The sequence below is a fragment of the Budorcas taxicolor genome, chromosome 11, assembly GCF_023091745.1.
Source record: "Budorcas taxicolor isolate Tak-1 chromosome 11, Takin1.1, whole genome shotgun sequence".
Classification (NCBI taxonomy): domain Eukaryota; kingdom Metazoa; phylum Chordata; class Mammalia; order Artiodactyla; family Bovidae; genus Budorcas; species Budorcas taxicolor.
Genome location: NC_068920.1, coordinates 48,305,405 through 48,321,976, shown reverse-complemented (window position 1 = coordinate 48,321,976; position 16,572 = coordinate 48,305,405). Strand labels below are relative to the sequence as shown.

General features: G+C 44.2%; 1 protein-coding gene across 7 annotated transcripts in view; it reads left to right on the top strand.

Moving 5' to 3' along the window:
- The first annotated feature begins 382 nt into the window (after positions 1-382).
- Positions 383-16,572, top strand: part of RNF8 (ring finger protein 8) — a 36,797-nt gene continuing 20,607 nt past the window's right edge. For all 7 annotated transcript variants that reach the window (XR_008200119.1, XM_052648103.1, XM_052648102.1 and 4 more), the window contains exons 1-2: positions 383-587; positions 11,034-11,162. Coding sequence is in view for 6 of the 7 variants with exons in the window: in XM_052648103.1 (XP_052504063.1) it covers positions 477-587; positions 11,034-11,162 (240 nt within the window). In the remaining variant the exon portion in view is untranslated. The remainder of the gene's footprint in view (positions 588-11,033; positions 11,163-16,572) is intronic.

Below are 16,572 nucleotides of genomic sequence, written 5' to 3'. Positions count from 1 at the left end.
AAGCAAAATTTTTAAAAAGGAGGAAAAGTGAGAAGAGACTCCAGTTTGGGGAGGCTAAGACTGGGGTAAGAGTTCTACAAAGGGTGGGCAAGGTGTGACAGGAGCATTAGACTGCCTGGGGCGGGGGCGGGGGGCAAATGCCGCACCTTGGGCTAGACCACCCTCACCTGGCCTAGACCACCCTCACCTGGCCTAGACCACCTCACCTGGCCTAGACCACCTCACCTGGCCTAGACCACCTCACCTGGGCCATCGGCCGCCAAGCGCCCTCCTCTCGCGCAGGCGCAGTGACTCCCGCTTGCTGGCCGGGGCGGGCTGGGGGCGGAGCCCAAGCGAACATTCACATCGATCGTGAGTCCGTAGCGACTGCTTCTGTCTGTGGTGTAGGTATGGCGCCCGCGAGGAAGCCGAGAGGCGGCGGGAACCCACGTCAGGGTCCCGCCTTGTGCTGACTGCGACCTTGGTCCGAGTGGACTATGGGGGATCCCGGCTCTCTGGTCACGGAAGGCCGCGCGGGTGAACGGAGCTGGTGCTTGCGGCGAATAGGGATGAACGCCGAGTGGCTGCTGCTGGAGGATGGCAACGAGGTGAGGGGGAGGGGTCTTCTTGAGGCGAGGGAAGGGGGTTGGAGGAGGCCGGGGTCCCAGGGCGGCCTGGTGTCCGGGCGGGAGGGATGAACCGGAAGGAGTAGGTGGGAGAAGTAGAGGAGAGCGGTGAGGGGTGGGTCCTGGAGCAGGGAACGGAGAAAGGCGCCTGGTGCGAGCGGTTTGGGGGCGGCGGCGGGGGGGGGCGGTCTCAGGTGGAAGATGTCTCAGGTGAGAGGTGTCCGGGGGAAGTAGGGCCGTGCGGGAGAAAAGATGGCCCGTTGGACAGCGCCCTAGGCCCGAGGGCCGACCTGGGCCAGGTGTCTGGGTTGCGGGGAGGAGCCTGGTCGAGGGGCAGAGCGAGAGGTGAGCGTAGAGGCTGTGAGGACTGCTGGGGTTTCAAGGGGAAAGGAGGCGACTGAGTCTCACGGAGCGCGACGGCGCCCGCTCGGGTGGCAGAACTGCGAGGCGGAGCTGCCCGGACTTCCGAGAGTCACGGAGCTGCCCGGGGTCTGAGGGGGAAGCTCGGAGGACTGCTGAGAGAGGAAAGTTTCTCAAGTTTATTTTGAAAACGATTGCGAGTTTGGGGTAGTGTCCCTTAAAATACCCAGGCTTTAACTTAAAAGTGCCTTTTTCTTTATCAGTTCATGAGAATTGGCGCTTTGATGTGGGCCACAATTCTGTGAGTCTCGGTACTGCCCATTGGCACCTTCTGGGTTGGGGTAGGGCTTCAGAAATATGAGAATTCTCTCCCTAGGCCGTTTATGACGTTCTCTGATGCTGTCATAAATGCAAAACAAAAACACTTGAGAGGTGAGGCACGGTTTCAGTTGGGGGCGGCTAGGACTGGGGTCGAAGAAGGCAATGGCACCCCACTCCAGTATTCTTGCTTGGAAAATCCCATGGATGGAGGAGCCTGGGGGGCTGCAGTCCATGGGATCGCGAAGTCGGACACGACTGAGCAACTTCACTTTCACTTTTCACTCTCATGCATTGGAGAAGGAAATGGCAACCCACTCCGGTATTCTTGCCTGGAGAATCCCAGGGACAGAAGAGCCTGGTGGGCTGCCATCTCTGGGGTCGCACAGAGTCGGACACGACTGAAGTGACTTAGCAGCAGCAGCAGCAGGACTGGGGTGGTGGTTTTACAGAGGATGATGGAAGAGGGAAGAGAGAATGCAGTCTACTTGGAAAGGATGGCTAGATCAGGGACCATTTTTGGGGTGACTGGGAACCGTTTTGGTTTTGGAAACAGTTGTGTGAAGGGCAAAGAGGTCTTTAGGTAATTTTGTATGTTTAATTAAATTTTTCCTATAAGTTAGGTAATCTCGGTTCAGTCTCTTGGGTATTTATTGAGTACTTACATTGCTTGGTGTAGTACCAGAGGGATAAATAATGAGTTCTACTCTCAAAGAGTTCACTGCTTGAATGGGAAAAGGAGGATTTTATACAATGAAGCAATTTGAGAACATCCATGCAGAGGCTAATCAAGTGCCAAGCTGTGGTTTATTTAGTATTAAGGAAAAGAAGGCAGCACGGTTGTCTGAGAAGGCTTTACAAATAGATGAGAAAAGGAGAGAATCAAAAGGCAAGGGAGAAAGGGAAACAAACACCCAACTGAAGGTAGAGTTCCAGAGAATAGCAAGGAGAGATAAGAAAGCCTTCTTAAGTGATCAGTGCAAAGAAATAGAGTAAAACAATAGAATCGGAAAGACTAGAGATCTCCTCAAGAAAATTGGAAATGTCAAGGGGAACATTTCATGCATGGATGGGCACGATAAAGGACAGAAACAGTAAGGACCTAACAGAAGAGATTAAGAAGAGGTGGCAAGAATACACAGAAGAACTATACAAAAAAGGTCTTAATGACCCAGATAACCACAACGGTGTGGTCACTAACCTAAAGCCAGACATCCTGGAGTGTGAAGTCAAGTGGCCATTAGGAGCATTACTACAAACAAAACCAGTAGAGGTGACAGAGTTCCAGCTGAGCTATTTCAAATCCTAAGAGATGATGTTGTAAAAGTGCTGCCCTCAATATATTAGCAAATTTGGAAAAGTCAGCAGCCACCACAGGACTGGAAAAAGTTAGTCTTCATTCCAGTCCCAAAGGACAATGCCAGAGAATGTTCAAACTACTGTACAGTTGCACTCATTTCACATGCTAGCAAGGTAATGCTCAAAATCCTTCAGCCTTACATGAACTGAGAACTTCCAGATGTACCAGGTAAATTTAGAAAAGGCAGAGGAACAAGAGATCAAATTTCCAGCATCTGTTGCATCACAGAGAAAACAAGGGAATTCCAGAAAAACATCTACTTCTGATTCACTGACTATACTAAAGCCTTTGACTATGTGGATCTGTGGGAAATTCTTAAAGAGATGGAAATACCAGACCACCTTACCTGTCTCTTGAGAATCCTGTGTACAGGTCAAAAAGCAACAGAACCTGATGTGAAACAACAGACTGATTCAAAATTGCGAAAGTAGTACATCAAGGCTCTATATCATCACCTTGCTTATTTAACTTATATGCAGAGGGCATCATGCAAAATGCTGGGCTGGATGAATCACAAGCTAGAATCAAGTTTGCTAGGAGAATTAACCTCAGATATGCAGATGATACCACTCTAATGGCACAAAGTGAAGAACTAAAGAGCCTCTTGATGAAAGTGAGGAGGAGAGTGAAAAAACTGGCTTAAAACTCAGCATTCAAAAAACTAAGATCGTGGCGGCCAGTCCCATCACTTCATGGCAAGTAGATGGAGATAAAGTGGAAACAGTAACACATTTTATTTTCTTGGGCTCCAAAATCACTGTGGATTGTGACTGCAATCGTGAAATTGAAAGAGGCTTACTCCTTGGAAAGAAAGCTGTGACAAACCGAGACAACGTATTTAAAAGCAGGGACATCACTTTGCCAGAAAAGTCCATATAGTTAAAGCTATGGTTTTCCCAGTAGTCATGTACAGATGTGAGAGTTGGATCATAAAGTAGTCGGAGTGCCATAGTATTGATGCTTTCAAATTGTGGTGCTGGAGAAGACTCTTGCTGCTGCTGCTGCTAAGTTGCTTCAGTCGTGTCCGACTCTGTGCAACCTCATAGATGGCAGCCCACCAGGCTCCGCTGTCCCTGGGATTCTCCAGGCAAGAACACTGGAGTGGGTTGCCATTTCCTTCTCCAATGCGTGAAAGTGAAAAGTGAAAGTGAAGTCTCGAGTCATGTCTGACTCTTAGCGATCCCATGGACTGCAGCCTACCAGGCTCCTCCTTCCATGGGATTTTCCAGGCAAGAGTACTGGAGTGGGTTGCCATTGCCTTCTCCGAGAAGACTCTTGAGAGTCCCTTAGACTGCAAGATCAAACCAGTAAATCCTAAAGGAAATCAACCCTGAATATTCATTAGAAGGACTGATGCTGAAGCTCCAATACTTTGACCACCTGATGCAAAAGAACTGACTCCTTAGAAAAGACCTTGATGCTGGGAAAGATTGAGAGCAGGAGGAGGAGCAACAGAGGGTGAGATGGTTGGATAGCATTACTGACTCAATCGATATGAGTTTGAGCAAACTCCAGAAGATACTGAAGGACAGGGAAGCCTGGCACACTGTAGTTCATGGGGCCTCAAAGAGTCAGACATGATTTAGCGACTGAACAACAGCATCCTAAGAACAGTCAGAGGAGGGATTCAAGTTCAGCCTTAAATGTTGCTAGATTTGGTGATTATAAAGGATTACTTGTATGCTGTGAATTGAAGAACACTCGGAAGATACCTGTGCCCCCAGATCTCTATCTCTTTCCGTGTTATCAGTGCCTAAAAGTCCACATTAGGCCTTCTTTCTTTCAGTTTGAGAGCATTGACCTTCCCTGCATGGCCCTTTCCAAAAGCATATACTTTGGGGAAGGTTTTTTTTTTTTAATAATTCATTTATTTATTTGATCTTAGTTATGGCATGCAGGATCGTCACTGCATCATTCAGGATCTTTCATTGTGGCATGTGAGCTCAGTAGTTATGGTGTGCAGGCTTTGTTGCTCCACAGCATGTGGGATCTTAGTTCCCCTACCAGGGATCGAACCCACATCCCCTGCATTGCAAGGCAGATTCTTAATCACTGGACCACCAGGGAAGTCTCTCCACTTTGGGGAAGTTTAACAAATTAGTATTACCGATACTAATACCTGCATAATAATAACTATACCTTATTTTCTGTAGGGCCAAACTTTCACATACATCACTTAATGCAAGCCCTGCACATGTACCACACCCACACACAACCCTGTAGGGAATTTAATAGTCATGTTAATTTATTCTTTAAGATTCAGTTACCATGGGAACTTATCTGCCCGTCCAGTGGTTAACACTCTGCCCTTGAAGTGCATGGGGCATGGGTTCCATCCCTGGTTGGGAAACTAAGATTCCACATGCTGCACAGCCCACCCAACTCCCCACCCCCATAAAAAAGAAAAAAAAAGAAAAAATTTCAGTTATGATGTATTAATTCATTGCTTCTGAATAGCTTGGTAGCACTGAGAGTCTTGGGGAGGGTGCAGGCGGAAAGAGTTAAAGCCTCTTCAGCAAGGGCAAGGGGACTATAAAGTGCTCCTATACATATTTTAAACTACTGGATAATTTTTTGTGAGGTTACCTCTAATGGGGCTCTCCTCATAGGCCTGGCTCTCTGTAGTGTTGGATCTTAGGAAATGGTTCATACACAGCATGCATTGTATGAGCAGAGCTTGAGTCAAAGCCAAGACATGATGTCTCGCTAATTGTAACAGTTCCCAGACCATAGCACAGGATGGTGCACACAAGATTTTAGGAGGTATACTGATACCATTTAGTTACAACAGCAGAGTAAGGTCAGTTTCTTGCCTTCCCAGTTCCCCCAAAGTCTCAGCTGTAATAATGAAAATTCCTCTCATTTCACTGAAGGAAATACTGTAGCAAATTGTCTGCTTGGATGGGTGTCTTTAAATTTCTTAAACCAATCCAGAGAGCTTGGTAGAAAAACAGATAGATTTATTGCAAATTAGCTAGTTCCCAGGCCCTATAAATATCTGTGCCTTTGGGGAAAACCATAGTATCTTCATTTTTCTTTTTTTCTTCTCTTGTATTTGGTTTTCACGAAGCTCTTTGCCCTAGTGGAAGCCACTCAGTCGTATCCAACTCTTTGTGACCCCATGAAATTCTCCAGGCCAGAATACTGGAGTGGTAGCCATTCCCTTCTTCAGGGGATCTTCCCAACCCAGAGATTGAACCCAGGTTTCCCACATTACAGGCAAATTCTTTATCAGCTGAGCCACCAGGGAAGCCCGAAGAGGGTTGTTAAAAGGGAAAGGATCATCCAAGAGGAGTTGATGGTCATTTGGGATACAGTAGGAGTCATGCCTGGGCTTCTCCGGTGGCTCAGTGGTATCTGCCTGCAACGCAGGAGTCGCAGGAAACGCTGGTTTGATCCCTGGGTCGGGGAGATCCCCTGGAGAAGGGCATGGCAACCCATGCCAGTATTCTTACTGGAGAATCCCAAGGACAGAGGAGCCTGGTAGGCTACAGCCCATAGGGTTGCAGAGTCGGACATGACTGAAGCAACTTAGCATACATGCACGCAGGGGTCATGCCTAGGAGGAGAGCATTAGTAAAAGTGGGTAAGGACAGGATTAACTTGTAGACTAATACTGTCAGTAAGTGAAGAGGCTGGCACAACTTTGTAAATGGAAACAACCCATAGCCATTAGTTGATAGTTTGTTGGCATTCAGTTCCCTTGGGAAATTTAGTTTTATGTTATGAATGATGATGGATATTCAGATAAGGTCATGCAGACTCTAACCATGGTGTAGATGAATTATCAGTATATCAGGGTATATTCTAGGACCAGATAGTGAAGGGAAAGACAAAAAAGTGTTTCCTTCCTTTCCTGGATTCAGAGTTCATAGGCAATTTCAGAAAAAGCACTCATTATTCCCTTTTTTGTATTATTTTCTCCAGGCTACCCATAATGGCAGTCTGTCTCCCCTCAAATATTAAAGTGGACTATTGAATGCTTGCTTGCTAGAAATAAAGCTACCTAAATGGAAATTCTTATTGAATATGGATGACAGATAAATCCTTAACATTCCATTTTTAAAGGATATGTGTGTTCAGAGGAACTTCTATAATTAATTTCTGGCAAACTATCAAAGCACTGAGAAGCTTCAGACTCAGGATTTTGGTTGAGGTGATCACTACATTTTAAAGGCAAACAAGTCAGATTTGTAAGGTTCCTGGCTGCTGCTCCGTGGTTTCCAGTGGTAATAACCCATTTTCCAACTTCTGACCTAAAAAACACCCATCTCCTGGAATCCAGGAGGACTCATAAGCAAGATCTCTTTATTCTTCCATTTATTCACAAATATTTACTGAGCAGAAAGAGGCTCTAAGGAGTACAGAAATACTGTGGTACACAAGATGGATAAGGTCCCTGATCATGAAATTTAAATTCTAAATATAAATTTAGAAAAATAAATAAAAGTAGACAAAAATAAGTGAAACAAGCAAGGTAATTTTGGATTGCGGTAAGCACATGCTAATAATGTGAAGGGATGCAATGGCAAGGGAAGGAGCAGGCAGCAACTTTAGATCAGGTAATCAGGGTTAGGCCTCTGAGGAGCTGAAACTTGAAAGATGGGAAGGAGCCGATGCAGATGTTTGAAAGAAGAATGGTCTAATCTGAGGAGACAGGTGAAAATACCCTCAGGTAGAAGTCAGTGTTTCTAACCATGATGTGAGATAAACTGAAGAGATAGAGGGAGTTAGGACATTGAGAGCCTTAGAGACTATGGAAGGAAGTTTGGATTATTAGAGAATTTTAAGAAAGGGGAAGACCTGGTTTAAGGTTTTTATATTACTCTAGCTACTGTGTAAAGAATGGGGGCTAGCACAGGAGCAAAAACGGCGTAACTAGAGGAAGCAGTGTGGTTTGGATTAAGATAGTGGCCACTGATAGAAGTGAATAGATTTAGGCATATTTGAATTCCAGCCAGTAGATTTTGCTGATGATTTGAATGTGGATCCGAATGAGGGACATGGATGGCTCCTGGGTTTGAGGCTAAGCAGTGGGTTGGGTGGTAGTGTGAGTTACTGAGATGAGAGTTTGTGGGGAGGAAAAGATTGGGGCAAAGAGCTGTGGTGGTTTTTGAGGGACTGAGGACAGGCATGATTTTGAAAGAATTTCAAAAGGAATAAAAGGGGCAGCTTTTAGAAAACCATAGACTATTTGGCTTAATATTCCCAGGTAAGGTTGGGGTTATAGATCATTAAAGAGGTGACTTGTGTACCAAGAAGAAAAAGCAAATTCTGCGATCTGGATTCCAGAAGAATCTAATTTCCTTCCTTCACAGGGTTATTATGAACTTGACTGGTTTGTCATAAAAATATGTTAGATGTGAACTGGGACTTCTTGGCAACCTGTCCTTATGGATAAGATGGGAAATAAGGACTTTTTCATCTTTTGGTTGAACTATAACTGTTGAAAGTGAAGTTGCTCTATCTTGTCTGACTCTTTGCGACCCCATGGACTGTAGCCTATCAGGCTTCTCCATCCATGGGGTTTTCCAGGTAAGAGTACTGGAGTGGGGTGCCATTTCCTTCTCCAGAGGATCTTCCCCACTCAGGGATCGAACCCAGGTTTCCTGCCCTGCAGGCAGACGCTTTATCCTCTTGAGCCACCAGGGAAGGCTCAGCTGGTAAAGAATCCACCTGCAATGCCGGAGACCTGGGTTCGATCCCTTGGTCGGGAAGATTCCCTGGAGAAGGGAATGGCTACCCACGCCAGTATTCTGGCCTGGAGAATTCCATGGACTATATAGTCCATGGGGTCACAAAGAGTCGGACACGACTGAGCAACTTTTATTTCATAACTGTTGAAGGTGAACACTGAGTTGTGTGGTAGAATGTTTACTAGGCTATCCTGAAAGCTTTGCCTTTGGTTGGAGCTTATTTTAATCTTTTTATCTGTGTCTTGAATGAAGGTACAGAGGGCATCATATCAATTTGGTGGGTGACTCAAAGCTGGAAGAGATACTGAGTATGTCTGATGGCAGATGAAAAATTTAGAAAGGTCTTGACAAACTCATGATAGGCTGAACTAACAAGATGAAATTTAATAGGAATCAGTTGGTCCTGCACTGGAATCCAACTAGTCAAATATAGGATAGAAGAGACATGATTTAGCATAAAAATTCTTAGGGGAGGGTTCAGTTCAGACAGTCATGTCCAGCTCTTTTTGACCCCATGGACTGCAGCACGCCAGGCTTCCCTGTCCAACTCCTTGCTCAAACTGTGGTCCATGAAGTCAGTGATGCCATCCAACCATCTCATCCTCTGTTGTCCCCTTCTCCTCCTGCCTTCAATCTTTTCCAGCATCAAGGTCTTTTCCAATGAGTCCGTTCTTCAAATCAGGTGGCCAAAGTATTGGAGTTTCAGCTTCAGCATCAGCCCTTCCATGAATATTTCCTAAAGGACTGATTTCCTTGAGGGTTGACTGGTTTGGTCTTCTTGCAGTCCAAGGGACTCTTGAGTCTTCTCCAATACCACAGTTCAAAAGCATCAGTTCTTTGGTGCTCAGCTTACTTTCCTTCTTTCTTTCAGGGGAAGATTAGACCAAGAAATCGAATTATTCCTAAGCCTGAGGATACATTGACAGTGCGATATATCTGCCATAAAAGCCAATGCATTCTGTCCTCCAGTGATAATATCTAGGACTGGGAAAGTGATACTTGCATCAGCTGTGTAATAAAAATTAGGTTTATTTTTCTTGATGTGGCATCTAGGAATAAAAATAAACCAGGGGTTTCTTCACAGACCCATAGGATGGCAGAAAGACTCAAACCTATGCCGTGGAGGTACATTGAAGTAATTGGAAACACAGGGGCAAGAAAAGGGAAGATTCGATAGATACTTCATAGCTGCCATGTGAAAAGGGGGGATTGGAGATTTTTCTGGTGGTGCCCAGAGCAGAGCCTGGGCCAAAGAATGGAATTTATAGGAAGAAAGAGGCCAAGTTAGAGCCATTAAAAGACTGGAGAGACTGTCTTATATAGAAGCTATAGTTCTTGGCAGTGTTTAAGACAGTTGATGGGGGTGTGTAGAAAGGAATCCTCCATCCTATGAGTGCCCTTTCAGAATCCGAAGATTTAACTTCAGGACCAGGGACCACGTTTGATCACTCGAGCTTTTGTACAGCAGAGTTTTATTAAAGTGAAAAGGGACAGGAAAGCTTCTGATGTAGACATCAGAGGGGGATGGAGAACCCCCTTTCCCGAGTGTTAACAAGGGAGTTATATACTTTTTAACTAGTTATTACAATAAATCAAAAGAACATCTCAAGTTTGTAAAGATCTTACTAGACCTACTCCCATAATTTACATTTTAAGATAACAGGATTAGCCAGAAGGTTTTCAGGAAGGAGAAACTGTCCTCAAGCAGGATACGTTGTTGTTATATAATCCTTAGTACAGAGTTTAAACTGAGTTGTTTGTTGTGTAATCATCAGTTCTGGGCTTAAAGGAAAAAATGTTTTATGTGACTAAGACTAAGGAATGTAAAGGGAAAAAAAAAGTTTGTCCTTTCCTCCTCCTTGAGAACCCTAGACCCTTGTCTCTGCTTCAAGAGCCCCGGATCCCTTTCTCCTCCTTGGGGACCCCGACTTCTGATCAGCCTGCCTAGGAATTGACTCTCATTTGGCTCCCATGGTAAAGCGTCTGCCTGCAATGCGGGAGACTCGGGTTCAATTCCTGGGTCGGGAATGTCCCCTGGAGAAGGAAATGGCAATCCACTCCAGCACTCTTGCCTGGAAAATCCCATGGACAGAGGAGCCTGACAGGCTACAGTCTGTAGGGTCGCAAAGAGTCGAACATGACTAAGCGACTTCACTTTCACTTTCACCAACCTTAATACTCTGGCTGCTGCTGCTGCTGCTGCTAAGTCGCTTCCGTTGTGTCCGACTCTGTGCGACCCCATAGACGGCAGCCCACCAGGCTCCCCTGTCCCTGGGATTCTCCAGGCAAGAATACTGGAGTGGGTTGCCATGTCCTTCTCCAGTGCATGAAAGTGAAAAGTGAAAGTGAAGTCACTCAGTCGTGTCCGACTCTTAGCAGCCCCATGGACTGCAGCCCACCAGGCTCGTCTGTCCATTGGATTCTCCAGGCAAGAGTACTGGAGTGGGGTGCATTGCCTTCTCCGACTCCATGGCTAACTCTGTTCAACTATCTCATCACAGCTTTTTGCCTTTTTCTACTCAGTGGCTCCAGTGGCAAATGAAGGAGGAGATGGCCAATGACCTATTTGTGTTTCGTGGGAGTCTGGTTTCATAAGTCAAGACTTGTGAATACTGCTGGTTGACAAGATGGTAAAGGACCTCCTTTTCCAGTGCAGTGGCTGATTGTGTCTCTTACTTGTTATTATTTTCCTAGGTGACTGTAGGGCGAGGATTTGGTGTTACATACCAGTTGGTATCAAAAATCTGCCCTCTGATGATTTCCCGAAACCACTGTATTTTGAAGCAGAATGCTGAGGGCCAGTGGACAATTATGGACAACAAGGTACAGTAATCCACAGAAGCCTAGTTACGTTTATTGGATTTTAAAAAATTTTTATTTATTTTTAACTGGAGGATAATTGCTTTACAGTATTGTGTTGGTTTCTGCCGTATATCAATGTGAATCAATCATAGGTATATGTATATCCCCTCCCTCTTGAATCTCCCTCCTGCCTGTTTATTTTTAGGTTAGGGTTTTTTTCCTCTCCAAAGGTAATACATGGTACAAAATTAAAAGATTAAAAAATATATCTTATACCATAGCTACTTACTTGTCTTGCCCAGAGATGACTACTTCTCTGTGCTGCCAGAGGTTAGATTATGCCAAAGTAAGTTACTTTGTAAGGAACATCTGGGCTTCCCTGGTGGCTCAATGGTAAAGAATCCACCTGCCAATGCAGGAGATGAGGGTTCAATCCCTGGGTCAGGAAAATCCCCTGGAGAAGGAAATGGCAACCCATTCCAGTATTCTTGCCTGGGACATCCCACGGACTGAGGAGCCTGGGGGCTGCAATCCATGTGGTCACAAAAGAATGCAGCATGACGTAGCAACTGAACAGCAAAGGAACACCTGGGTTGGGGCAATAGGTCCTCCTGTTCCAGAAACTAGACTAAGTTACCAGGGAATTTTTTCTCTTGTGAGTCAAAGGTCCAGAGACCTTGGGAATCTGATGAAGATTCGAGGGTTCACCTGTGATTCAGGGCATGGGGAACAGGAGGAGCTGAGCTGACTACACTTGCTCCTTCTCTTTCCCCCTCCTTTCCATCAGGCAAACCCCTTCCCTCACTTTTAACATGTTTCGTGTATTAGTGCCCTAAGGAAGATTTCCTTAATTTTTTTTTTTTTTTTCGCTTGAAACAAATTTGAAAACCACAAATACTAAGGAAGTTGAAATAATGTATAGACCCAGCAAATAGGAAGTACCTAAAGTGCATATGTGAAATTTGTACCTAAAGTGCAAGTACAGTGAAAATATAGATTGTGAAGTGAGAGAAATTCTACTATAACCAGTTAAGGATTAGGAAGTGTGAAATGTCTTTTGATACCACTTTGCACTGCTCTGGAAGGATTTTAAAGATACCTGTTAGAAGGAAGGGTATTAAGATGATTCTGAGACCAATTCCAACAGGTGTGGGGGAGTTCCCTCCCCACCCCCATCTGTCTACCTGAGATAGCATCGGATTCTACAGATAGAGGGCTTAGTCCCACAAGACTGCTTTCTACCTTAGATATCAGTCGCAACCCCAGGTTAGCATCTGTGGTTCTGACTGGCTATACATTGGAGGTTCCCAGGACCCTGTCCTTGAATTTTGGGTGCCAGTTGCAAGTCCAGGTTTTAACCCGTACTTCTGGCTGACTGGCTAAATCAGAGGTTCCCATGGCCACCTCCCATTTTGGATTTAATTAATCAGCTTCAGAGTGATTCACAACTCAGGAATACATTTTCTTACGTTTACCGGTTTATTGTGGAAGGATATGGTCGGGGATACAGGTGAACATTCTCGTGAAAAAGATGCATCAGTTCAATTCAATCACTCAGTCATGTCCGACTCTGTGACCCCATGGACTGCAGCATGCCAGGCTTCCCTGTCCATCACCAGCTCCTGGAGCTTGCTCAAACTCATGTCCATTGAGTCAGTGATGCCATCCAACCATCTCTTCCTCTGTCATCCCCTTCTCCTCCTGCCTTCAATCTTTCCCAGCATCAGGGTCTTTTCCAGTGAGTCAGTTCTTTGCATCAGGTGGCCAAAGTATTGGAGCTTCAGCATCAGTCTTTCCATGAATATTCAGGACTGATTTCCTTTAGGATTGTATATGGGAAAAGACACAGAGCTTCCATCAAACTCCGTCCTTTTGGGCTTTTATGGAGACTTTATTACATATGTGTAATTGATTGAATTACTGGCCAGTGATGATCAACCTCCCGCCTCTCTCCCCGCCCAGGGCTTGTGGGGTGGGACTGAAATCGGATGTTAACTAAGATAGACTGAGTTCCAGCCCTCCAGTCACTGGATTGGTTCCCCTGGCAGCCAGACCTCATAGGTGACCCTGGGGCATTCCAAAAGTCACCTCATTAACATAACAAAGGATACCTTGATCTCTCTTACCACTTAAGAAATTTCAAGGGTTTTAGAAACTCTGTGCTAGAAATGGGGATGAATACCAAATATATATTTCTTATTATAATTCATAGTATCACAGGTATCCTGCTGGCCTGCCCAGCGGCCTCATTTTGCATGCATAAAACTGCTAGATTTAAGCTGTTGGAGAAAGTATCTTCCTGCACTAGGATTAAGTTGAGTTGGCATGGTGTTGAAGGAGAGCATAAATGCTAAGTAAATTGGTTCGGCACTCTTGGCAAGGCACTGTGAGCAGAATAGAAATTGTCACTGCAAAGGGGACCTTAGCAATGATCTAGTTTAACCCCTTCTGGGGACACTTGAGTCTGAACAAACCTTGCTCCTTGGGGCAATGCAGCTTTCCGCCTCCCAGCAGCTAGAGCAGTGGTTCTCAACTGTTTCCAATGTTGTCCATACATGGGATACTTTTTTAAAATACTGATAATATCACATTAAAATTAAGAATTTCCATTCACCAAAATATATCATTAAGAGAGTGAAAGCTTGTTCAAAGTGGAAGATCCAAGTGAAGGGCTTATACTTGGATGGGGGTGTGTGTGTGCTTGCACGTGTGCTTAGTTGCTCAGTCGTGTCCAACTCTCTGCAACCCCATGGACTGCAGCCCACTAGGCCCTTCTGTCCATGGGGGTTCTCCAGGCAAGAATATTGGAGTGGGTTGCCATGCCCTCCTCCAGGGGATCTTCCCAACCCAGGGATCAAACCCAGGTCTCCTGCATTGCAGGCGGATTCTTTACCATCTGAGCCACTGGATGTATACAGAACTCCAAATCAAAAAGAAAGATAACCCAGTTTTAAAAATGGGCAAGAACCAGGCACTTCATAGAAGATTCTGTCCGATTGTTCAGTGTCCATGAAACATTGTTCAGCTTCATTAATGATCTGTGAAATACCTGCTGGAATACCACGACACACCCTGTAGTCAGATTATAATTACATTTTAATGATGCCATATATACACGGGTATGGAGCCAAGTAATCTTTTGATAGAAATGTAAATAGGTACAACTACTTTGGAAAATTGTCATTATTTATTAAAGTTGTGTATGTATATATGTGTATATACATACATACATTGTTGTTGTTGTGTAGGGCTAAGTCATGTTCCACTCTTGTGACCCCATGGATTGCAGCTCCCAGGCTCCTCTGTCCGTGGGATTTCCCATGCAAGATTGGAGGGGTTTGCCATTTCCTTCTCCAGGGCATCTCCCGTCCGAGATTGAACCCATGTCTCCTGCATTGGCAGGTGGATTCTTTACCACTGAGCCATCTGGGAAGCTCTGACATACAGACACACACACACACACAATATTTTCACTCCCAGGGAAGCAACCCAAATATCTTTCAACAATAGAATGGATAAATAAACTATGGAATATTCTTTTTTTTTTTCCCCTTGGGAAAAGATGTCTGTTTTATATTTTCTCCTCTTCAGATTATGGAGTAAAGCTGTGATGGATATTAGAAAATGATGAACATGAATATTTTGAGGGGCCCTGTCATTTTCACTTTTGTTTGCTTCACTGTCCTTTTCTTTTTTACCATAGTAGAAGATATTTATCAATTTTCACAATCAATAGCCAGACAAAAAATAAAAGATAATTACAGTCGCAAGTCACAATGATAACATGATTAACCTAACAATATAAAATAATTACATACAATTTAGGGGAGTCAAGCAGAGTGATGTGGTAAGTGGAAGTGCGTACATGCACATGTTTTCATCTGCTCAGCTAGTCTATATCTTTTGGTTGGTGCATTTAATTCATTTACATTTAAGGTAATTTTCAATATGTATGATCCTATTACCATTTTCTTAATTGTTTCAGGTTAATTTTGTATAGGTCTTTTCCCTGTCTTGTGTTTCTTGCCTGGAGAAGTTCATTTACCATTTGTTGCAAATAAAGCTGGTTTGGTCATGCTGAATTCTCTTTAACTTTTGCGTCTCTGGACAGCTTTTGCTTTCTCTGTCAAATCTGAACGAGAGTCTTGCTGGGTAAAGTAGTATTCTTGGTTTTAGGTTTCCCCTGAACAAGAGTCTGGCTGAGTAGAGTATTCTTGGTTGTAGGTTCTTCCTTTTCACCACTTTAAATACATCATTCCATTCCCTTCTGGCTCATAGGGTTTCTTTGAGAAAATCAGTTGATAACCTGATGGGGAGTTCCCTTGTCTGTTAGTTGTCATTTTTCTCTTGTTGCTTTTAACATTTTATCTTTATTTTTTGTCAGTTTTGATTACTATGTGTCTTGGTGTGTTACTCCTTGGATTTATCCTGCCTGAGACTCTTTATGCTTCCTGGACTTGGTTGGCTATTTTCTTTCTCATGTTAGGGAAATTTTCAGCTATTATCTTTTAAAATATTTTTTTTGGGTCTTTTCTCTCTCTCTTTTTCTGGGATCTCTATAATGCAAATGTTATTGCATTTAATGTTGTCCCAGGGGTCTCTGAGCAACTAACAGTTTCACTTTTCATTTTCAGAGGTCTCTTAGGCTGCCTTCATTTTTCTTCATTCTTCTTTCTCTATTCTGTTCTGAAGCAGTGATTTCCCCCATTCTGTCTTATGGATGTGAGACATCTGTAAGTGACCACCAGGTCACTTACCCATTCTTCTGCCTCAGTTATTCTGCTGTTGATTTCTTCTAATGTATTGTTCATCTCTGCTTGTTTTTTTAGTTTTTCTAGGTCTTTGGTAAACATTACTTGCATCTTCTCTCTTCTTTTTCCAGCATCCTGGATGATCTTCACTATCACACTTCTGAATTCTTTTTCTGGAAGGTTGCCTAATCTCCATTTCATTTAGTTGTTTTTCTGGGGTTTTGTCCCTTCATCTGGAGCATAGCCCTCTGGATTTTTTCATTCTGATTAACTTTCTGTGATGTGATTTTCATTCTAGCCTCTGTGGGATTGTGGTTCATCTTTCTTCTGTCTGCCCTCTGGTGGATGAGGCTGAAGGCTTGTGTAAGCTTCCTCATGGGAGGGACTGGCAGTGGGAAAAACTGGATCTTGCTCAGCTAAGTCTTGCTCTTTCTATACAAAAAAGATCTTCATGACTTAGATAAATAACCACGATGGTGTGATCACTCATCTAGAGCCAGACATCCTGGAATGCGAAGTCAAGTGGGCTTTAGGAAGCATTTACTATGAACAAAGCTAGTGGAGGTAATGGAATCCCAGTTGAGCTTATTTCACATACTAAAAGATGATGCTATTAAAGTGCTGCACTCAATTATGCCAGGAAATCTGGAAAACTCAGCAGTGGCCACAGGACTGGAAAA